Genomic DNA, 19,918 nt, shown 5'->3' with positions numbered 1-19,918 from the left:
CTTCTCCCAGGTACCACCTCAACCCCTTTGGAAAATGCCACTACATTATAAATAAAACCAAATATACCTGGCTTTTTCAGGAATTCCTGTTAGAGCTGGAAGGGACCTAGCCCATATCCTTTTTCTATAGGTAAGATCCTGGAAAACTAAAGAGGAGTGATTTGCCCAGAGGAACTGCATAATTCAATGCAGCAGATATTATTTACTGAGCACCATTACAGGCCAGGCTCTGTCCTGGAGCTGGGACCACAAAGGGGAGTCGACTCCTGCAATCACCAAATGTTTACTGAGCACTGACAGACTGTGGGCTAGGCATTGGGGATCCAGTGGTGAACAAGACAGAGTCTGATTGCTTGTGGACTGTTGTCTAGTGGGGGAGATGGGCTTGAAGCAAATAATTATCTGAATAACTGTATGATTACAAGTGTGACGGTGCTACAAAGGAGACATCCAGGGCGCTATGTGTGGCTCCCCATACTGGCCAAGTCAGGGCGGTTGGGGAAGGCCTCCCCAAGGGAGTGACACTCAGGCTGAAGCTTGAGTGGACATCCCCAGATGCAAGGGAGGGTGAGGAGCCTGAGCACAGGTCTCACAGAGCTCTTGGTCTGATGTGGGACTTGGAGACCAGAGCTAGATGATGGCAGGAAACCAGATCTCCCGGTGCTTGACTCTCGCAGTCTACCTGCTGCCTTCTTTCTCAAGTTTTATTTAAGTATCCTTTTCTAAATATTTATGTCAGAATCGAAGGCAAGGAGAAACAAAGGCCGACTTCAGGGACGTGGAAACTCAGGCAGGACTACCTAAGGCAAATACCAATGGATAAAGAAAAACAATTTAAGTGTTTGCTAAATGTTTAACCACATATCCACAGCATGGTACGATCAATACCTTGGGGGTGGCATAGCATTGTGGTCTTGGAGACAGCCTGCCCGGGTTTGAATCTGCATGAACTCTGGAACTTTGGGCAAGAAACCTAATCTCCCTGAGCCTCAGTTTTTGTATCTGTAAAGTAGGGATGATAGCAGTACCTTCCTTGTAGTATGATTGGGAAGATCAGTAAGATAACACATGTAAAGCGATTAGTCCAGTACCTGGCATGTGGTAAATGCTAAAAAAAATAATAGCTTGTATAATTTTTCTATAGTTAGTGTTTACAAGTGCCTAGGACTAGGAGTTCATTTATGCCAAAAAGTATATTGAGCATCCACTTGTTCAAGGTACCCTGCTAGGCTGATTATAGAGTCGTGAAAATGTAGTGTCTCAGATCCCTTAGGCCAGGCACTTTCACACTCTTGCTGCCTGACTCACATTTAGGTTACAATCCAGGACACACAGACATCCATATGTACGCAACTTAAACCAAGGTCGATGAAGCAGTATTTACTCCTGCTGGGCAGATTACACTCTGATCTATTCTCCTCTCTGTTTCATTTTTAAAATGCAAGTCTTGACCCACAATATTGATTTCATAATCCACTAATGGGTTGCAACCCACAGTGAAAAAAAAAAAAAAAAAAACACTGCCTTAGACCATCTTGAGTTGAAGGCTGATAGCCCGGGTAGAGTTCATTTGATGGAGGGCCTTCTCAACTTTTCCTGGACTTGCGTTTGGCCTCCTACCTTTGGCACTTGTCATGTGTTCCTTTGATCTTGAATTTTCACAGCGTTCTGGACTTAAGTACACATTTTGATGGCTCCTTTGGCTGAGAGAATGAGATCTTTGACCAACTTCAACAACTTCCTTTGTTCTTCCAGATCACCCCCCAGGCGCTCAGTTGGGCCCTTGTTCATAACCCCGACTCCCCTGTAAGCTAAACTTTTATGACTAGAGATATTGGATTTAAATTCAATAAACATTTTATTCCTCATACCAGAGGTGTTCACTATGGAGGCTTATATTACAGGTCTTTTTAGCTGGTCTTATATCAAGGTACAGACTTGTACTATATTGGCTCTGAAAATGTTACTCAGTATTATGTTGCAATCTTGATTAATTCCTGGGGTCTGTGGCCATAGTGTTTCACACTTGACCATCACATTTCTTTTGTCCATTATATCAAAACCAGTTCTGTACACTCAAAGAAACACTAATATATAATTTTATGCACCCTTCCAAAATCAGCCACTGAAACCCCAGGGAGCACAGTTCTTCTCTGACATACATGGAGTCCCCTATGAGTCAGAATCAACTGCACGGCAACTGAGTTTAATCCCCCCCACCCCACCCATGAGAACTTCAACTTGGCACCCGCACTTAAGGTTAAAAAGAAAAGGTGGTCAGTTATGATTCATCCAACTTCGGATAGCCCTAGAGAACAATGATTTGGAATAAAAAGACCTTGCATTTGGATAGGCCTTTAAACTTTTAGTCACATCTGTGATCCCCGTAGATAATTCCAATAAAGGGAGAGAGCAAGAAAGACTGTCGTTAATTAATAGGGAGCAAAATTGACTTCCCAAAGCCACAGGGTAAATGGCAGAGTGGAACTTGAACCCAATTCCCCTGACTTCTTCCTGGTCAGCTGCATTCCCATCAAATGGAAAATGGTACTGTTGTCTTATGTTCCCTTATCTTGGCTTACCAAAAGCCATCACAGGCATTATCTCAGTTGATTGTCAACAACAGTTCTATACGATGGGCATGCAGCTTCATTTATCTCCAGAGAGGCTAAGTGACTTGTCCAAAGGCATACACCTTATGCATGGCAGAGGTGGAAGGGAAGCATGGGTCTTCTGGCACCCCTGCTTCCCCTTGTGCCAAGCCCCTAAGCCACCACCGCTGGACCTTGGCCAGGACCACTCTTCTGGGCTCTCGTATAGACTTCCTTCAGGGCTTTATTCTCCAGCGAACAAGTTCACAGAGGGTATTGATCAGAGCCACTATCAGTCTGTCAGTTTGTCATGCTGTGGTGGCTTGCATGTTGCTATGATGCTGAAAGCTATGCCACTAGTGTTTCAGATACCAGCAGGGTCACCCATGGTGGACAGGTTTCAGCTGTCCGGAGCTTCCAGGCTAAGACTAGGAAGAAAAGCCTGGTGATTTACTTCCAAAAATTAGCCAGTGAAAACCCTGTGGATTTGATACAGTGCTAGAAGATGAGCCCCTTGGGTTGGAAGTCACTCAAAATACACAGTGGCTTCAACAATGGGCTGGAACATACCACTGATTGTGAAGATGGCACAGGACCGGACAATGTTTCATTCTGCTGTACATGGAGTTGCCATGAGTCATAGTCGACTTGATGGCAACTCACAACAAGATCAACAGCACTGATCAGAGAGGCAGATGGAAAGACCCATGTGTTACGGTCATCATAGTCTCCACCTGCCCGAACTTGGTAGTGGCTAAGTGCTACTAAATGGTATAATTGTTGTTAGGTGCCGTTAAGTTGGTTTGGACTCATAGTGATCCTATAGGACAGAGTAGAACTTGCCCATAGGGTTTCCAAGGAGCGTCTGGTGGATTTGAACTGCCGACCTTTTGGTTAGCAGCCGAGCTCTTAACCACTATGCCACCAGGGAAAGTTCAGATCCCAGTTTTATCCCGTATTTACTTGCTGTGTGGTCCTCAGCAAGTTGCTTGACATCTCTGAGTCTCAGTTTCATTCATTCCACAAACAGTTGTTACATGAAGTGGCTGCATTAAGCATTATTGTTGTATGAAGTGCCTATATTAAGCCTACAGTTCTCAGGTGGGAATAACAGCATGGTTGTTACACAGAGTCAGTGAGATTTATGTACGTTAAACTACGGGGCTGTGGGCCCAGCATGCAGAGGTGGTCAGTAATTATGCGGGAAGTCTTAATGAAGCAGGATTTAGCCTCCCTTGGAGTTATGTCTGCCTCCCTAGAAAAAGCTGGATGCTGGCAGCACTGAGTGCGAAGAACAGGCGTCTAAATGTACATAAAATATTAAATGTTATAGAGCCATGTGCACACCCACGGATGTAGGCAAGGATGTGAGGAAATCCCTGAGGGCTTTAAAAACGAGTCTCTTTCTACCTACTTGGGAGAGAACAAAGTGGCAAAATGACAAGTCTTGAGTGATTCGAGGCAGGAGAGGGCCATGAGCTGGAGGCGCGTGTAGCTGCTCTCGCAGGGCCCCGTGTCTCAGGCGACAGTGAGGGCTGTCCCACAGCGGTTGGGCGTGGGAGTCCCAAGGACGACAGCCAACAATCGGGAAGTGCCTGGGCCTCCAGCAGTCATCTGCAGGAAGAGACCTGAGGGTCACCCGTGCAGCCAGTGCAGAAACAGAAGCACAGAGAGGGGAAGTGATTTGATGAAGCTCTTCTCCGCTCTGCTAATGTGCAGGCACTGTGCTAGGACCTACTGGTAAAACCAAAACCAAACCCATTGCTGTCAAATGGATTCTGACTCATAGCAAATGTACAGGACAGAGTAGAACTACCCCGTAGAGTTTCCAAGGCTGTAAATCTTCACAGAAGCACACTGTCGCATCTTTCTCCTGTGGGGTCGCTACTGGTTTCGAACTGCTGACCTTTCATTTAGCAGCTGTGCGCTTTAACCACTGTGCTGCCAGGGCTCCCTTCTTTGACTATAAAACAAACAAAAAAAACCAAACCCATTGCCATTGAGTCAGTTCCGACTCATAGCAACTCTATAGGACAGAGTAGAATTGCCCCATAGGGTGTCCAAGGAGTGGCTGGTGGATTTGAACTGCCAACCTTTTGGTTACCAGCTGAGCTCTTGTTCACTGCACCACCAGGGCTCCAAAAAGGGAGGGCAAAAACAGCCTCGCTGTCTGCTGTCACAAAGCTTGTGGTATAGTCAGAAAGACAGGCAGTAAACAACCGTCACGTTAATGAATGCACAGTCATGACCTGAGATAAATGCTCCGAAGGAAAAGAATATGGTCCTGGAAGAAGTTTGATTTTGGGAGATAAGGAAAGGTTTCCTGGACGAAGTGACCTTCAAGCTGAGGCTGAAGGAATAACAGGCATAAACTAGATCAGGGTTTGCTAAAACTTTTTCTAAAAGGACCAAGTAGTAAATATTTTAGACTTCATGGGCCGTAAGGCCTTTGTCACAACTTTGCTTTTGTAGCAGGAAAGCAGCTACCAAAAAAACAAACAAACCCATTGACATCAAGTTGATTTCAATTCATGGGGACCCCATGTGTTGCAGACCAGAATTGTACTCCGTTAGGGCTTTCCTAGCTGTAATCATTATGGAAGCAGATTGCGAGGGGTTTTTTCCATGGTACCGCTAGGTAGAATTGCCAACCTTTGGGTTAGTAAACCCAAAAAAAAAAAAAAACCCATTGCCATCTAGTCAATTCCGACTTATAGGGACCTGATAAGACAGAGTAGAACCGCCCCATAGAGTTTCCAAGGAGCACCTGGTGGATTTGAACTGCCGGCCATTTGGTTAGCATTAGTAGCTCTTAACCACTACGCCACCAGGGTTTCCTTGGGTTAGTAGTTGAGCGTAAACCTTTCGTGCCACCCAGGGACCTTGAAAGCAGCTACAGATGGTACATAAACGAATGGGTGTGATGGTACATAAGGTAATTGACTGCATTCCAATAAAACTTTATTTACAAAAACAAGCATGAGCTGGATTTGATCTGTGGCTGAGGTTTGCCAACCCCTGAACTAGATGAAAGAGAAGAAGGCTGGGGGAGGGGTGTCAAGAGCATGCAAGAAGGAGGGAGTTCTAGACAGGGAATGGCACGCAAGACAACCCTGGCAGGAGGCGCTTGAACACATGAAAGAAGGTAGGTGAGACTGAAGCACAGATGAAGCTGGAGGAAATAGCACGAGTTGTGGGTAGAAGAGTGGGCAGAGGCCCGGCCATGCAGGGACATGGATGCTGTGTTAAGGATTTTGGTCTTTATCTGTAAAGCAAAATGGAAAAGAAATGGAAGGTTTTAAGCAGAGCCTGGTGTGGTTGTATTTGAGATCTTGTAGAAATGACTTTGGCTTCTGCTGCATGGAGAACAGAGCAGAGAGAGGCCAGAATGGATCCTGGTCCAGGGGAAGTTCCGTGGGAACTGACATTAATTAGGGTGGAGGCTAGGGAGGGGCCAGACCTGGGGAAACTGACTTGTCACGGTCACCCAGCCCCTCGGCCACAGGGTGAGGATGCTAATGCAGGTCAGCAGACTCCAGGTGACACACTGCAGGCTCCCGTTGGGAAGCAGCAGAGAACCCTGTGGTCATGGCCCCCCGGGCGAGCTTTTCTATAGTGTGATGCTGAGGGAGTAACCAGCTTACTTATGCCCACCCGGGGTCACATGGCAGACCAAATCCAGGTCTCTGGCACTCATTCAATTGTACAGGAATCACCTTTCCAAAGGACTGTGGGTATCCCATACTGACGTCAGGGAGCCTTTCACTACAGCCCCCCAGGCCCGCCTCAGTGCCTACTCATGGCGGCCCCACATGTGTCAGAGTAGAACTGTGTTTTTTAGGGTTTTCCATGGCTGATTTTTTGGAAGTAGATCACCAGGTCTTTCTTCTCAGGTGTCTCTGGGTGGACTTGAACCTCCAAACTTTCCAGTAGCCGCCGAGAACATTAACTGTTTGCATCACCCAAGGACTCCATGTGCCCTTCAAGCCTTATTTACTCTTTCTTTACAAGCTGTTCTTCCAAGCTCGGTCTTAAGCACCGTTACTGGGAGGGTAGGGTCTCTGAGAGGCAGGTATCCTGATGGCAGTGAGAAGTGACAGCTCACAGTGAGAAAAGGGACAAACACTGAAAAGTACACAGAAATACAGGCAAGTGGCCCTGCATGTGACAGGAACCCATGCGGCAGCGTTCTATCCCAGCACAGTATCCTAACTGGCTTTGTGATAACACTGCCTGTTTGGAAACCCTGGTGGCATAGTGGTCAAGAGCTCCCCTCCTAACCAAAAGGTTGGCAGTTGGAATCCACAAGGTACTCCTTGGAAACCCTCTGAGGCACTTCTACTCTGTCATATAGGGTTGCTATGAGCTGGAATCGACTCAACGGCAATGGGTTTATTAAAGTCAAGATGGCTTCTCTGTTTAATAGGGTAGACAAAAATATAATTCCTTTAGAAAGGATTTTTGGAAATACGGTTTTGAATAAATAATTGAAATCTCCAAAATTTTAGTTCTTAAAGGAGCAAGCTTATTATTAATTTATATGGATTCTATGTTCCTTGGTGATGTCAGATAAATGGTACTTTCTACACACATGCAAACCCATCTCATATCACTTATATTTACCTAAATGTTCCTATTTGACTAAGCATTGCTGTCATAAAGCATCTCTTCTAACGGCACTAGAATCAGTAGTTAGAAGGAGCACACATTTGTTTTAAATACTGTGATCCCAGTTAAGCAGCACACTGGCCTGGTTTTGAATTCTGCTTTTTCCACTTACCAGCTCTGGGACTTGGGCAAGTTATTAACTTACCTGGATGTCGCTTTCCTTATCTACTGATAAGGGGTGGCAGTGAGATTAGTGTAAGCTCCCAGGGCCGGCAGAGGGCCTGTGCACGCCTGGCAGCTGTGGTGTGCTGGGGCCGGCTCTCACATACAGCCAGAGCCCACTCTACACACCTCGTCCCAATGCTATGTCTGGTGATCCCCTTTTGATAGCTTGAAATCGGCCAGCAGGAGTGTTTACACCACAGAAATTGGCAGACACTAAAAATTAAGGACTTTTTTCCCTGGAGAGCACATTTTTAAACATTTGCCAGCTGGGTCACTATCAATGTCTACACCTTTGCCTTTCCCTGTGGTCTTGTGATCCGAGTTCCTCCTTCCGCTCTGCTCTTCTCCAGCCTGCTTCAGAATCTCCTGGGGGCGTGTCACAACAGATTGCTGGGCCCTTCCCCTAGAATTTCAGATTTGGTCAGTCTAGGGTGGATTTGCAGTTTTGACACTGATACTGCTGGTAAGGGAACCAAACTTTGAGACTTGGTTTATTTGTCTAATAAACTAGAATCTACAGTGCAAAGCCATTTGCGAGACAGAAGAGATCTGACCTCCTGTCTCAGGCAATGATGTTAAAAATTAATGAATACTTATATGGTACTTCGTACATACGCTATCTCACTTAATCTCCTTAGGAACCCTCTGAAGTAATAATTAGTGTTCTGCTGTTGATGTTAGTTGCCATTGAGTCAGCTCTAACTTGTGGCAACCTGTGTACAACAGAATGAAACATCGCCCAGTCCTGTGCCATCTTGATGATTGTTGGTACGCTCGAGTCCATTGCTGTGGCCACTGTGTATTTTGGGTGCCTTCCAACCTAGGTTGCTATGAGTCAGAATCGATTCGACGGCACTGGGTTTGGTTTTTTTGCCTGGGGGCTCATCTTCCAGCATTTTATCAGATAATATTCTATGGCCAATTTTTGAAAGTAGATTGCCAGGCCTTTCTTCCTAGCCTGTCTTAGCCTGGAAGCTCCTCTGAAACCTGTCCACCATAGGTGGTGGTATTTGAAATACTGGTGGCATAGCTTCTAGGATCATGGTAACACACAAGCCACCACATTACAGCAAACTGACAGATGGGTGGTGGAATGACTATTTTAGTCCCTATCTTGTAGGTGGGGGAAACGGAGGTCGCACAGCTAATAAGCAGAGAAGCCACGTTAATCCCCACCACCCCAAAAAAAACACTGTCATCAAGTCAATTCCAACTCACAACAACTTCGTAGGACAGAGTAGAACTGCCCCATAGGGTTTCCAAGGAGTGGGTGGTGGATTTGAACTGCCAACCTTTTGGTTAGCAGCCGAGCTCTTAACCACTGTACCACCAGGTAGTGGGAAAAAAAAAGGCTGTAGGTTAAACCCAGGTTCTCCAAACCCAGGGCCATTACATTCCTGGTGCAGGCCATACGGTGCTCAGGGTGAGAAGCAGCTGAACTCCAGCCTGCATTCTGTATGCCTGGCTGTGCACCTGCAGGCCCACATCAGCCCAGAGAGGCACCTTTTTCTTATCTGCACCAAGGTGCTGGCTAGGCCAGCAATGGCCGTGTTCACATCTGTACACTCTGCTCCTTTCTCTCCAACTCCTGGACCTCTAACCTGGTAGAAAAGCAGAGGAAATGGGAGAGACAGAAGGAACAGAGAGAGAGAAAAAGAAAAATATGATTTGAAGCGTGGAGACAGCACCCGTGGGCATGTGGAAGAGCCTTACACAACAGCTGTTGCTACAGGAGGCTTCAGGGCAGGTGTCAGCAGGGCGGAGCCAGGGGATTTGGCTGGAGGCAGAGGCACAGATTGTCAGTGATGACAGCTCTGTCTCCTGCCCACCCCGGCATGTGTGTGGCTTCGAAGGTGCCCAGTGGGTGGGGCAATTAGCCTCTATCCCAGGGCGCCTGGCTATCTCTCCCTTTCCCTACCACTGCCTTTCTGCAATTAGATTGCACTGGGTAATAGCTGCCAAGCACTTTGTTGGATCTGATGAGTTTATTAATTTCTTGGGGGCTAATGGGAGAGAGTGGGTGGGAGATTGATTTCCTGACTGGAGCCTGGGGGCTAATTAGTACCTTTGCCATGGCCTCAGAGGAGGGGGTGTCAGGGTGGGAGGATTGCTCAGACTGTCAGCTCTAGCTTTGGGTAAATAGTTTCTATCCCTGGCTTTTGTGAGATCTTCTCTAGCGCCTTTGATGTGTAAGACCAGGACTGGGGCTTCCTAGAGCAGATGGTTGGTGGGATTAGATCCCCTAAAAGCAGAGAGGTAAAGTGGGAACATGGACAGGGAGACCCAAGGTCTAACTGGCCGTTTTGGGGTAAAGGTGTAGGTTTAAGTGACAAATAGGACTCTGAGATGGTCAATCCTGTTCCTAACATCCAAATGCTGACATTTAGCCCAATTGCTCTCTATATTCTTCTGTCCAGATATGGCCCTTCCCAGCCTAAGAGGCCATCAGAAGCCAATTTACCCATTTTGAAGACAGAGAAACTCAGCCTTCAAGAGGAGAATCAGTTCACCTGACCCTGTGGGGTATCAAAACCAAGGAGAAAAAAGCATTGTATTCTGAGTTTTAGCTGAGTAGCAGAGGCCCCTTCAGACCCTCCCCTGGTTAGCCTGGCCTGCTTATGTGAATGGTGTATTAGTGACCCCCACTCTAAGGGGCAGCATCAGGGATAGGAAAGATCACAGACTTAGGGGTCAGACAGACCTGGGTTCAAGCCAGTGCTGCACCAACTAGTCAGGTGGCTTAGACACGCCACCAAACCTCTCAGAGCCTCGGTTTCCCCATAAGTAAAACAGAAGCACCATAACTACTCTCAGAGTTGATGGGAGAATTCAAAGAGATGATAGAACACAACACACCTAGCACAACAGTAGGTGTTCAGTAACTATTGTTACCTTCTCCCCTTTCACTTGAGTCTAGCTGCTAATCCCTTCTACTCCCCACCCCCTCAGCCTGTAGAGAGAGCTGAGGAAGGGGACGCGCAGGAAATGACCTGACCTGATTGTCCTCTTGGGGAGATCACAGGTGCTCCAGAGGGCCAGAGGAGGGCTCACTGCCCTCTGCCAGCCCTCGCCCGCAGCAGTAATCTGATATGAAAGGATGGCTTGCCCTGCTTCCAGGTGGGTAGCAGTCCCTGAGCAAGGTGCTGGGGTGTGAGCAGAAATAAGATGGCCCCTGCTGTTGCACACACACAGGTTAGCGGGGAGACAGACAGGTAAATGAATGCGTGGCAGTCAGACAAGGAGGCTGCACAGCCTTCCTTAGGGAGCTTCATCTGGGTGAAGAACACAGAGTGAAAACTCAGGCCTCTCAGCTGACTGGCTGAGTGACCTTAGGCAAGTTAGGTGGACTCTTTTCTTCTGCCCTGGATTTCTTCTGTAAAATGGGGCTTGCTGTCTGGACATGCCTGAGACACTGCTTATAAACTAGAACACAAGCATGTACAGGTTCATTCCATCCTTGAATAGATGGAGACACCTGCTCACCCTGTTCCAGGTCACATCCATACAGAGGCATGGAGGGGAGTTTTTGGTCATCTCTCCGGATGAAAGGCTCACCTGCAGAGACCGTAGGGCTCCCCACCTACACAGGCTATAGAGACTATAGGTTCCCCGCCTACAGAGACTGTAGGGTTTCTCACCTGCAGAGCCTCAGGCACCTCACCTGCGGAGACCTCAGGGCTCCTTACCTGCAGAGACCTCAGGGCTCCTCACCTGCGGAGACCACCAGACTCCTCACTTTCGGAGACCTTAGGGCTCCTCACATGCTGAGACCTCAGGACTCCTCACGTGTGGAGACCGTAGCCTCCCCACCTGCCGAAACCATAGGGCTCCAGTGTGGAACTGGAGGCCTGGGAGAGGTCCCAGCTGATGGTCCCAGATGGTCCTGGGTTGGTCGTCTCCTCTACAAGCTCCAACTTACAGGAAGTTAGGAAGATGGACCCTCAGCTCCCTGGCTCCCTCGACTGGGGGTGGGGTGACCCAGGTGAGACATGTCTTTGTGGTTCTTGGAGCTTCCAGAAGAGGAACCCAGAGCCCAGCTCTGAGGAACAGAGCCACATGGCATCCATGGGACTTGTGAGGGTTTTCCAGGGAAGCTGCTGCTGGAGCCTGAAGACGCCTGGCAGAGGCGGGTGTGTGCATTTCACTGGGTTTCCAGCCAGCTGTCAGCGTCTCTCCTGGTTGCCCACCTCAAACTGCTCAGCGGCAAAATTGATCTGCCAGGGGCTCCAGCTAGGAGAAATATATTGGGATTTCACTTAAGGTTTTTTTTATAAAAACCGTTCCACTGGGAAACCAAACAAACCAGCCACCACCAAACACACAATTCTCTGCTGTTGAGCTTAGGTTTAGGTAAGTTCCTAGAATGGGTAACCAAGTAAGCTGTGGGCTTTTTTCCCTAAAGGTCTTCAAGACAAAGGGTAAGAGGAGGGAAAATAGCATTTAAGTGCCAGGTTAAATACATCCTCACAATGCCCCAGTGAAGTTTCTATTATTATTCACATTTTACATATGAGGAAACAGAGAGGTCCAGTAACTTTTCTGAGGTTGCACAGTTGGGACCCATGCTTCTGGGTCTGGCTGAATAATGGAACATAAAGTGGTGCATACATCGTCTCAGTTGGTCTTCAACGTGGCTCTATGAAGAAGGCAGGGCAAAAGTTACCATCCCCACGTGCAGATGGGGAAACCGAGGCTCCAAAAGATTTAAATAACTTGCCTAAGTTCTCACAGCTAGCAGGGGAATCAACTGGGACTAGAACCTGGGTCTTTTCTTTTCTGGTTCATTCATTCATTCATTCAGCTATTAACCAAACATTCATTCAAGGGCCCGGTATATGCAGCTCTCTCCAGTACACCATCCTTAGTTAGTTAGAGTTATTGAAGGTAGGCTGAAGCGAGAGAGCACTGCTGGCTCAATCCTGCCTCAGAGTATCTGATTCCAGATGTTTAGTAACCTTCCCTGTGAGAGCACTCCCCTGGTCGCGTTCCATTCCTGATTTATTTTTCCCTTTTCTCCTTCTACCGCTCCCAAGTTGTTGCCCCTTCCTTTCCTTATTCTCACGTTTCTCCCAACCCTTCCCTTAGCCGGCCTAGCCCTGTGTGAGGTATCTCCTGGCCCTAATCCAGCCTCGCTGCTCCATGCTCCATATCCCCCTTCCTTCTGTGGTTTAAATGCCACCCAACCAGAGGCAGAGGATTGGCCTCTCAGCTTCTTCCAACCCTGGATGCCTGGCCTGTGCCTGCCTTCCCAGACCTGGACACCTTCAGGACCTCAGCAACCCAGGCTCCCCATCCCCAGCTCCTCCTTCCCCCATTTCTCCTAGTCCTCTCCTGTTGGTCTTCTCAGATCGGCCAGTGGCATGTGGCAGAGGGCCTCAGCATGGACAGCCGCCTCTACGCGTCCAACATCTCCGACAGTCTCTTCAACACCACCCTGGTCGTCACCACCATCCTGGTAAGCAGGGTGCTCCTTGGGCCTCCCAGCTGCAGCTCCCCAGGGTGCCTCCCGCAGTTCCATACAGTCACAGGCTTCCCTTCCCAGTGAACAGAAGATGGGAGCTCTAATCACAGCACTGAGGCCAATTTATGACAGTGTAATTAAACTCAAGTTGCTGTTGCATATGGAAATGATATTTGATGCGTTTCACAGCAGCTGGGGAAGACGGATTGGGTGAAGAGACACTACAGGGTATGGATGCCTCTTCCAGGGGGCATCCTGGCAGCTGGGCAGCTGTGCACAGCCAAGGGAAGGGGACCTTACGGCACAGGTGGGAGAAACCCATCAGGGGGCTGGATCCAGGGCACTGGGTGCTCACTGCTGTTTCCCAGCAGTGGCCACCTTGCTTGGTGCCTACAATGTACAAAATGGGTCCCTCCCCGTCTCCCCACCTTCCGAGTGAACACGTGAGTTTCTGTGTGTTTATGTGGCCTGATTCTTTATTTCCAGGTGGTGACAGGAGAGTTCTCAATTAATCTATATCATAGGGCAAGACCTTTTTTATTCAATTCCATTCTATTCAGAAATTACAGAATTCCACTATGTGCCAGGCACTGTGCTCAGTCCAGGAGACATAAAGATGAGTAAGACTCATCTCTAGCTTCAAAAAGGTTATAATTTAGCAAATAGAATAAGCCAGCTGCATATATGACCAAGATGTTATCTTTCCTCCCTCCTGAAAACTTCATGTTTTAAAAGATTTGTCAATTAAATGAACTGCTTATATTAAGCCATAATTAGTTTTCCCCCTCCCCTTTTTTTATTTTTTAACTAACCAAAAGCCTATTTACCTGCCTGGCACAGTGTCTTACCAGCAGGAGATAACCAGTATTGCCACATTGATGTAATTCCAGCCCAAAGCAAAGAGACTTGATGTATTAGTTAGCCTGCTCAACCTTATCCCTGCTAAATGCACATGGTCTGCAAATGTATCTGTTTCTTTTAGGCTTTTAGGCGTCATACAGACAGCTCAGGGACCTCCATCACTGCCTTGGTGAACTCCTGGGGCCCCAGAACTCTGGAGTAGGAATTATTGGTCTACTGTAAGCCAAGTGTGATAAAAAACACGAAAGAGTTGCAAAGCTATTCCTGTGGGGTTTGAAGGAGCGAGAGGCCTCATCCCACTGGGGAGGTCAGCAAAGCCTTAGACAGGAAGGGACATTTCAAAGACAGGGTGGGTGGGAGAGGTGGCAATGAAGGAAGGAGAGAATTGTCAGGTGTTTGGGAAATGCTGAAAAGTATAGGTTGGCCCAGGGAATGGGCATTGGTTGGGAAGTAGAGAGGCATAAGTCCAGAAAAGTGGGTTGCATACATATTGTTTAGGAACTTGAATGCCAGGCTGTTGCGCTTTCTCTTCATTTGATAGGAAACGGGATCACTGAATCTTTTCATTCATTCAGTGAGTATTTATTCGGTACCTGCTCTGTGTTTGGCACTGTTCTGGGTACTTGGGACGTATGTCAATGAACTAAGCAGTCAAAAATTCCTGCCTGTAAGGAGCTTACATTCCAACAGGAAATCTGTGATAGACAGTAAAAAGTAAATATAATCTCTCCATAAATTAGAACGTGGTAAGGTTTTTTTTTTTAAGGCTAAGTAAGGGACAGCCACCACCCATCTGTCAGTGGAGGCTTGCATGCTGCTATTGATGCTAAACAGGTTCCAGTGGAGCTTCCAGGCTAAGATAGACTAGGACGAAAGGCCTGGCGAATTACTTGCGAAAACCCTATCGAGCACAACGGTCTAATCTGATTGCGCGTGGGGTAGCCAAGAGTTGGGGGCCGGCTCTGTGGCAGCCAAATGACAGCAACAACAAGGCTAAGGGGAACAAGAAGTAGGGTGTGGGAAGGAGATTTGGCAGTGTTGAGAGTGACCCCCAAACAAGGTGGTCAGGGTCAGCCTCACTGAGAAGGTGAGATGTGAGCAAAGCTCTCACGGAGGTGAGGGGAGAGCCAACCAGTTGCCTAAGGGATGAGTATTCCTGGCGGAGGGATCATTAGAGCAATGTCCCTGTAGGACAGAGGAGAATTGCCCCATAGGGTTTCCAGGGAGCAACTGGTGAATTTGAACGGCTGACCTTTTGGTTTGCAGACTTAGCTATTAACCACTGTGCCACTAGGGCTCCGGAGCAAAGGAAGGGGAGAGCAATTCCAGCTCCCAGCATTTTAGTTGCTTGCCGTCTCAGCTCCAGCCTTAGTTTATCTGAACCAACGTGGAAATGTCAGAAAGATTAGAAGGTGGTGGTGTCCATAGCCATTCCAGCTGGAGGAGCTGGGGCAGGGTGGCCGAGCCAGGAGGTAGGCGCAGTGTGGTTGCTGGGCTGTCCTTTTCTACCTCTGAAATACCTCTTGAGCCTGCCCTCTGTGCCCTCTATCCATCCCCATTGTCTGTGCCGTAATTCAGGCCCATGTTACTCCTTTCATCTGAACTCCTGGCATGGCCTGCTAGTGGGCTCCCTTCTCACTTGCTTACCCTGTGCCCCCGCCCCCCCATCCTGTCAGAGTGATCATTTTAAAATCTGAGTGAGTGGTTCCCCAGGCCCTGCTGCCTTTGGCTCTGTGGATAAACCCTTCATGATCGGCCCTGCTTACCTTCGTTGCTTCCTCTCCATGCAACCGGACATCTAGTGGTGCTGGTGTCCCAGCATGTCCTCGCCATACCATTCATGCCTTTTCTTGCCTTCCAGCCTTTGCACGTGCTGTCCCCTCTTACCAAGGTTTGTGTCTCTTTTGTGGCTTTTATCACACTCTGGTCAGTAGACCAGTAATTCCCATTCCAGGCTTCCAGGGGTTCAGGAGTTGATGAAGGTAGTGAGTGTTCCCTCAGCCCCTTAGTGATCACTTGTGAGTGATCCCTGGCAAATGGTCATCCTGCATGATTTCTCTCTTAAAACTCCACACGTATCTGTGTTATGTCCCGCTGCTGTCAGTGCATGCTTGTCAGCACCAGCAAATACACAGAGTTAGTCACAGCTATGATGCAGTGGTAGAATTCTTGCCTTCCATGCAGGAGACCTCAGTTTGATTCCTGGTCAGTGTACCTCAAGTGCAGCCACCACCCATCTGTCACTGGAGGCTTGAGTGTTGCTATGATGCTGAATAGGCTTCAGCGGAGCTTCCAGACTAAGATGAACTAGGAAGAAAGGCCTCGTGATCTACTTCCAAAAATCAGCCAGTGAAAACCCTATGGATCACAATGGTCTGGTCTGCAACTGATTGGCCAGTGTTTCATTCTATCGTGCACGAGGTCCCCATGGTGGGGAGCTGATTCAACGGCTGTTAACAGCAGCAGCAACCATTCCTTGAACATCTGTTCTGTGTCAGCCTCCAGGCTTTGCCTGCTTCAGTTCTTCCAGTGCTTCTGCAAGAGACAGTCTCTAGGCCAGTGCTTGGCCTCCCACATTTCCCAAAGCACCAAGGGGCCCCGGCCTTTCTGACATTTTAGCTCTCCAGTGTGTCTCCTCCCTCCAAGAACAGCCGTGCATGTATTTACTTTGAATATGTAAGTGAATTTTAAATTAAATTGAGTGTAGAAAGTATTTGGATTGGAGAATTTTGTGACACTCCTTGGGGCAATTAAAGATAGCCTAGGCCATTGCCAAACTAGGAATGGACACCCCTGGCCAAGCCATGTCCAAGCAGCCATTTAAGTGCTTTTCACTCACATAATTAGTGCTTGCTTAATGCTGGAGGCAGGTGGAGCATACAAAAGAAGTGGAAGAGTCAGTCCCAGGCCCCACTTACCTTGTACGTAGGGAGCAGGTGCAGATAGGAAAACACCGAAGGTTAAGTATGAGGGACGCTGACTGGGAGTAGGAGTTCTGAGAAGTGGGTTGGAGTAGGAGGAAGTGATGGGACTCCAAGACAGATGATGAGTTAGGTTACATGGGAGAGGGGGAGGGAGAAATCCTTGAGCTGAGGCTGGCATGTGTAGAAGGCAGGGAGATTGGCCCCATCTCACTGACATGACAGTGGACTTGATCATGAATCAGAACCATATTACCTTCAGCCCAGAGCTCATCCCTGGCATACCGTCTCACTCTCCCACTTCACCAGGCCCACAGACTGCTCTCCCTATCTTCTGCTCCTACGCCTGGTCTTCTGACCCTCCGTGTTCCCCCAACCCAGGAGCCCCTTCCAGTATGAGCTCAGCAGATCAACACTTCAACACTTCCCTCTCTTAACTTCTAGAATCATCGCTGCCATCTCCTCTCACTCCTATCCCCAACCCGAACTGTCTGTGCCTTGGGCTTTCCCTGGTCCCTGCTGCTGATCTGCATTCAGCCTCATGACTCCGGCTGACATTGGAAATGCCTGTGCTCACCTCTTGCTCACTACCTATCATATCCCTAGAGAAGATCTGCCAAACTTTCAACCCCACCTGACCCACTTTCGACATAGCTCTGGTGGCTGGCAAGGGTTTCCTCACCTCCTGGCCTCCTCACCTCTGCTCTGTATCCACCCTCATGTTTTCCACCTTACCTCCAGGCCCACTTCCCAGCCTCACACTCACCTTGATCCCACCTCCTTCTCCTGGTCCCTGGGATCTTGCTCCACCAGCTAACCCTTCTCTTTCTTACTTTTCTAATCTGTTCTTTTCTAGGGATTCCTTCCTTTCTGCCTCTAAATATACTCTAGTCTCTCCCAACCTAAAACATTCTGACTACTGTCTTACTTACACCCTGCTGCCCTTCAAGCTACCCTCCAGTCTGTAGAATCATAGGATTGGATGGGCTCGTGGGTATCTTCTGGTATTGTTGTTTGCAGATGGGGAACTGAAGCTGGCAGGACAGGCATGACTCAGAGCAGTCAGGAGAGGCAGCCTGCTCCTTGCCATGCTTTCCTCATTCCAGGATCTCCTAACTTTCTCAAAATGCTGATCTACTCTGGCTTTAGCACCAGTTGCTCACTTCTTAGTCCTCAAAGAGTCCTACCACCCCCCATGGAATCTGCCTTCTGAAAGGTCCACAGTGACACCTGATCCAGATGTGCTTGCATAGCCCTGATCTCTGTGGGGGGAATGGCTGTATTCTCCTTCTTGAAACTCCTTCCTCCTTGACTTTCATGACTGTGTTATCCTGATTTTCAGCCTTTCTGGCCAATTCGTCTTTGTCTTCTACAACTACTCTTCATTTTCCCAGTTTCTGAGATCAGGTTCTCCACAAGGTCCTATTCTTTTCTGTTCTTTCTGAATCCTTCCCCCTCGGTGACCTAATATATTTTGGAGCTTCAGCTATCACCACTATAGAGGCCTCCCAATCTCTGTCCCCCATCTTACCCTCTCTCCACATTTTAAACATCCCGTTGGACATTTCCTCCTAGATAGTCTACCAGTTAACACCTCAAATCCAGCATGTTCCAAATCCCCCAGCCTCCCCAACCATCCACGCCAAAAACCAAAAAAAAAAAAAAAAATCTCTGTCATTCACCCAGGCTCCGAGGGTCTGAAAATCTGCCTTCCCGATACCCTACCCAACCAATCATCAAGCCTGTGTTTCTCTGTGGCTCTTGCATCCTTTCAGCTGTTTCCAAACCAACATGAGCCAGTCCATGGCTCAGACCTCAGTATCTCATACCAGAAACAGCCTGTCATCATCCTTTGATTCTCCCTCTCTGATTAATTAATATTCTTTACTCACAGCCTTAAGTTTTTAAAACCCTCATTGTTTTACTATACATATATGATGTATAGTCTCCTCATCTTGGCATCCAAAGCCTATGCTGACCCTCATTCATCTTTCTAAGTTTACCCTCCCCCACCCCTCCACACAACCCGTGATCGAAGTAAACTGGGGAATCCATGAGTAGACCCTGCTCCTCTTACCCTGGTTTATGCCCTTGATCATGCCTTTCCCCTTCATTCATAGATATGACTGCTTCCATCTGTCCTTGTTCTGCCATCCTTCAGAGCCCAGTTTGGATCCACCTCCTCCATGGAACCTTCTCTGGACTTTTGCTGGAAGAAATCCATCCCTCTTTCCAATGCTGTCATGGAAAGATCATGCTTTGCCTTGGATTGCAGTTGTTCATGTATTTATTCTTACCCAGTCTGCTGTATCTGGAGCATCCTTGTATCTCTGATATGATAGGTATCAAAGCAATAGATCTCTGCAGAATAATCAAAAGGAATAAAGGGGTAGAGAAGGCATCGGGTCAGATAATGACTTTAAACAAGGTAAAGGGACTTCAACTTGACCCTGTGCAATGGGAGCCATTGTGTATTCCTGCTAAGAGAAGCACCTTGGTGATGAAGAGATTTGGGAAGTGAGTGGGGGAACAGAGCTAATCACCACCTCCAAAGTAGCCCATTACCGAAGGCACGTCTTCCCTTCCACTTCATCTTCTTCCCAACTTCATCTACTCCTGTCCCTCCCCATCACATGTGACTGATAAGCCAGGGCTAAGATGAGAATGACAGCTGCCCAGTTTTGCTGCAGGAAAACCCATATTTAATGCTGAAGGGGAACCACCAGGAGATGGAAGGCAATGACCGCTACGAGGGCTTCTGTGTGGACATGCTCAAGGAGCTGGCAGAGATCCTCCGATTCAACTACAAGATCCGCCTGGTCGGGGATGGTGTGTACGGCGTTCCTGAGGCCAACGGCACCTGGACAGGAATGGTCGGGGAGCTGATCGCTAGGGTAAGGAAGGGACAGCGATGTGGATTTGGCGGTAGGGTGGGTAGGGAGAGAGAAGGGCATAAATGTGTGTTGCATGTTCATATACTCTCCATTTATTCAGGCAGCCAGTGAATGATTCATACTTGAAAAAGTTTTTATTGTGGTAAAAAACATATATAATGTAAAATTTGCCGTTTTAACCATTCTTAATGATACAATTCAGTGACATTAATTACATTCACAATATTATGCCACCGTCACCACTATTTCCAAAACTTTTTCATCACCCAAACAGAAATTCAGTACCCGTTGAGCAATAACTTGTCATTTTCTCTCCCCACAACCCTGGTAACCTTTAATCTACCGTCTTTCTCTGTG

At 47.9% G+C, this 19,918-nt stretch overlaps 1 protein-coding gene across 1 annotated transcript in view; it reads left to right on the top strand.

Moving 5' to 3' along the window:
• Positions 1 to 19,918, top strand: part of GRIK4 (glutamate ionotropic receptor kainate type subunit 4) — a 363,160-nt gene that overhangs the window by 262,249 nt on the left and 80,993 nt on the right. The window contains exons 10-11 of the mRNA XM_003418197.3: positions 12,772 to 12,879; positions 19,358 to 19,561. Coding sequence (XP_003418245.2) covers positions 12,772 to 12,879; positions 19,358 to 19,561 — 312 coding nt within the window. The remainder of the gene's footprint in view (positions 1 to 12,771; positions 12,880 to 19,357; positions 19,562 to 19,918) is intronic.

This window comes from Loxodonta africana, chromosome 15, assembly GCF_030014295.1.
Source record: "Loxodonta africana isolate mLoxAfr1 chromosome 15, mLoxAfr1.hap2, whole genome shotgun sequence".
Lineage (NCBI taxonomy): Eukaryota > Metazoa > Chordata > Mammalia > Proboscidea > Elephantidae > Loxodonta > Loxodonta africana.
Note: the sequence above shows the minus strand (reverse complement) of the source record. Positions and strands in the feature narration are given on the sequence as shown.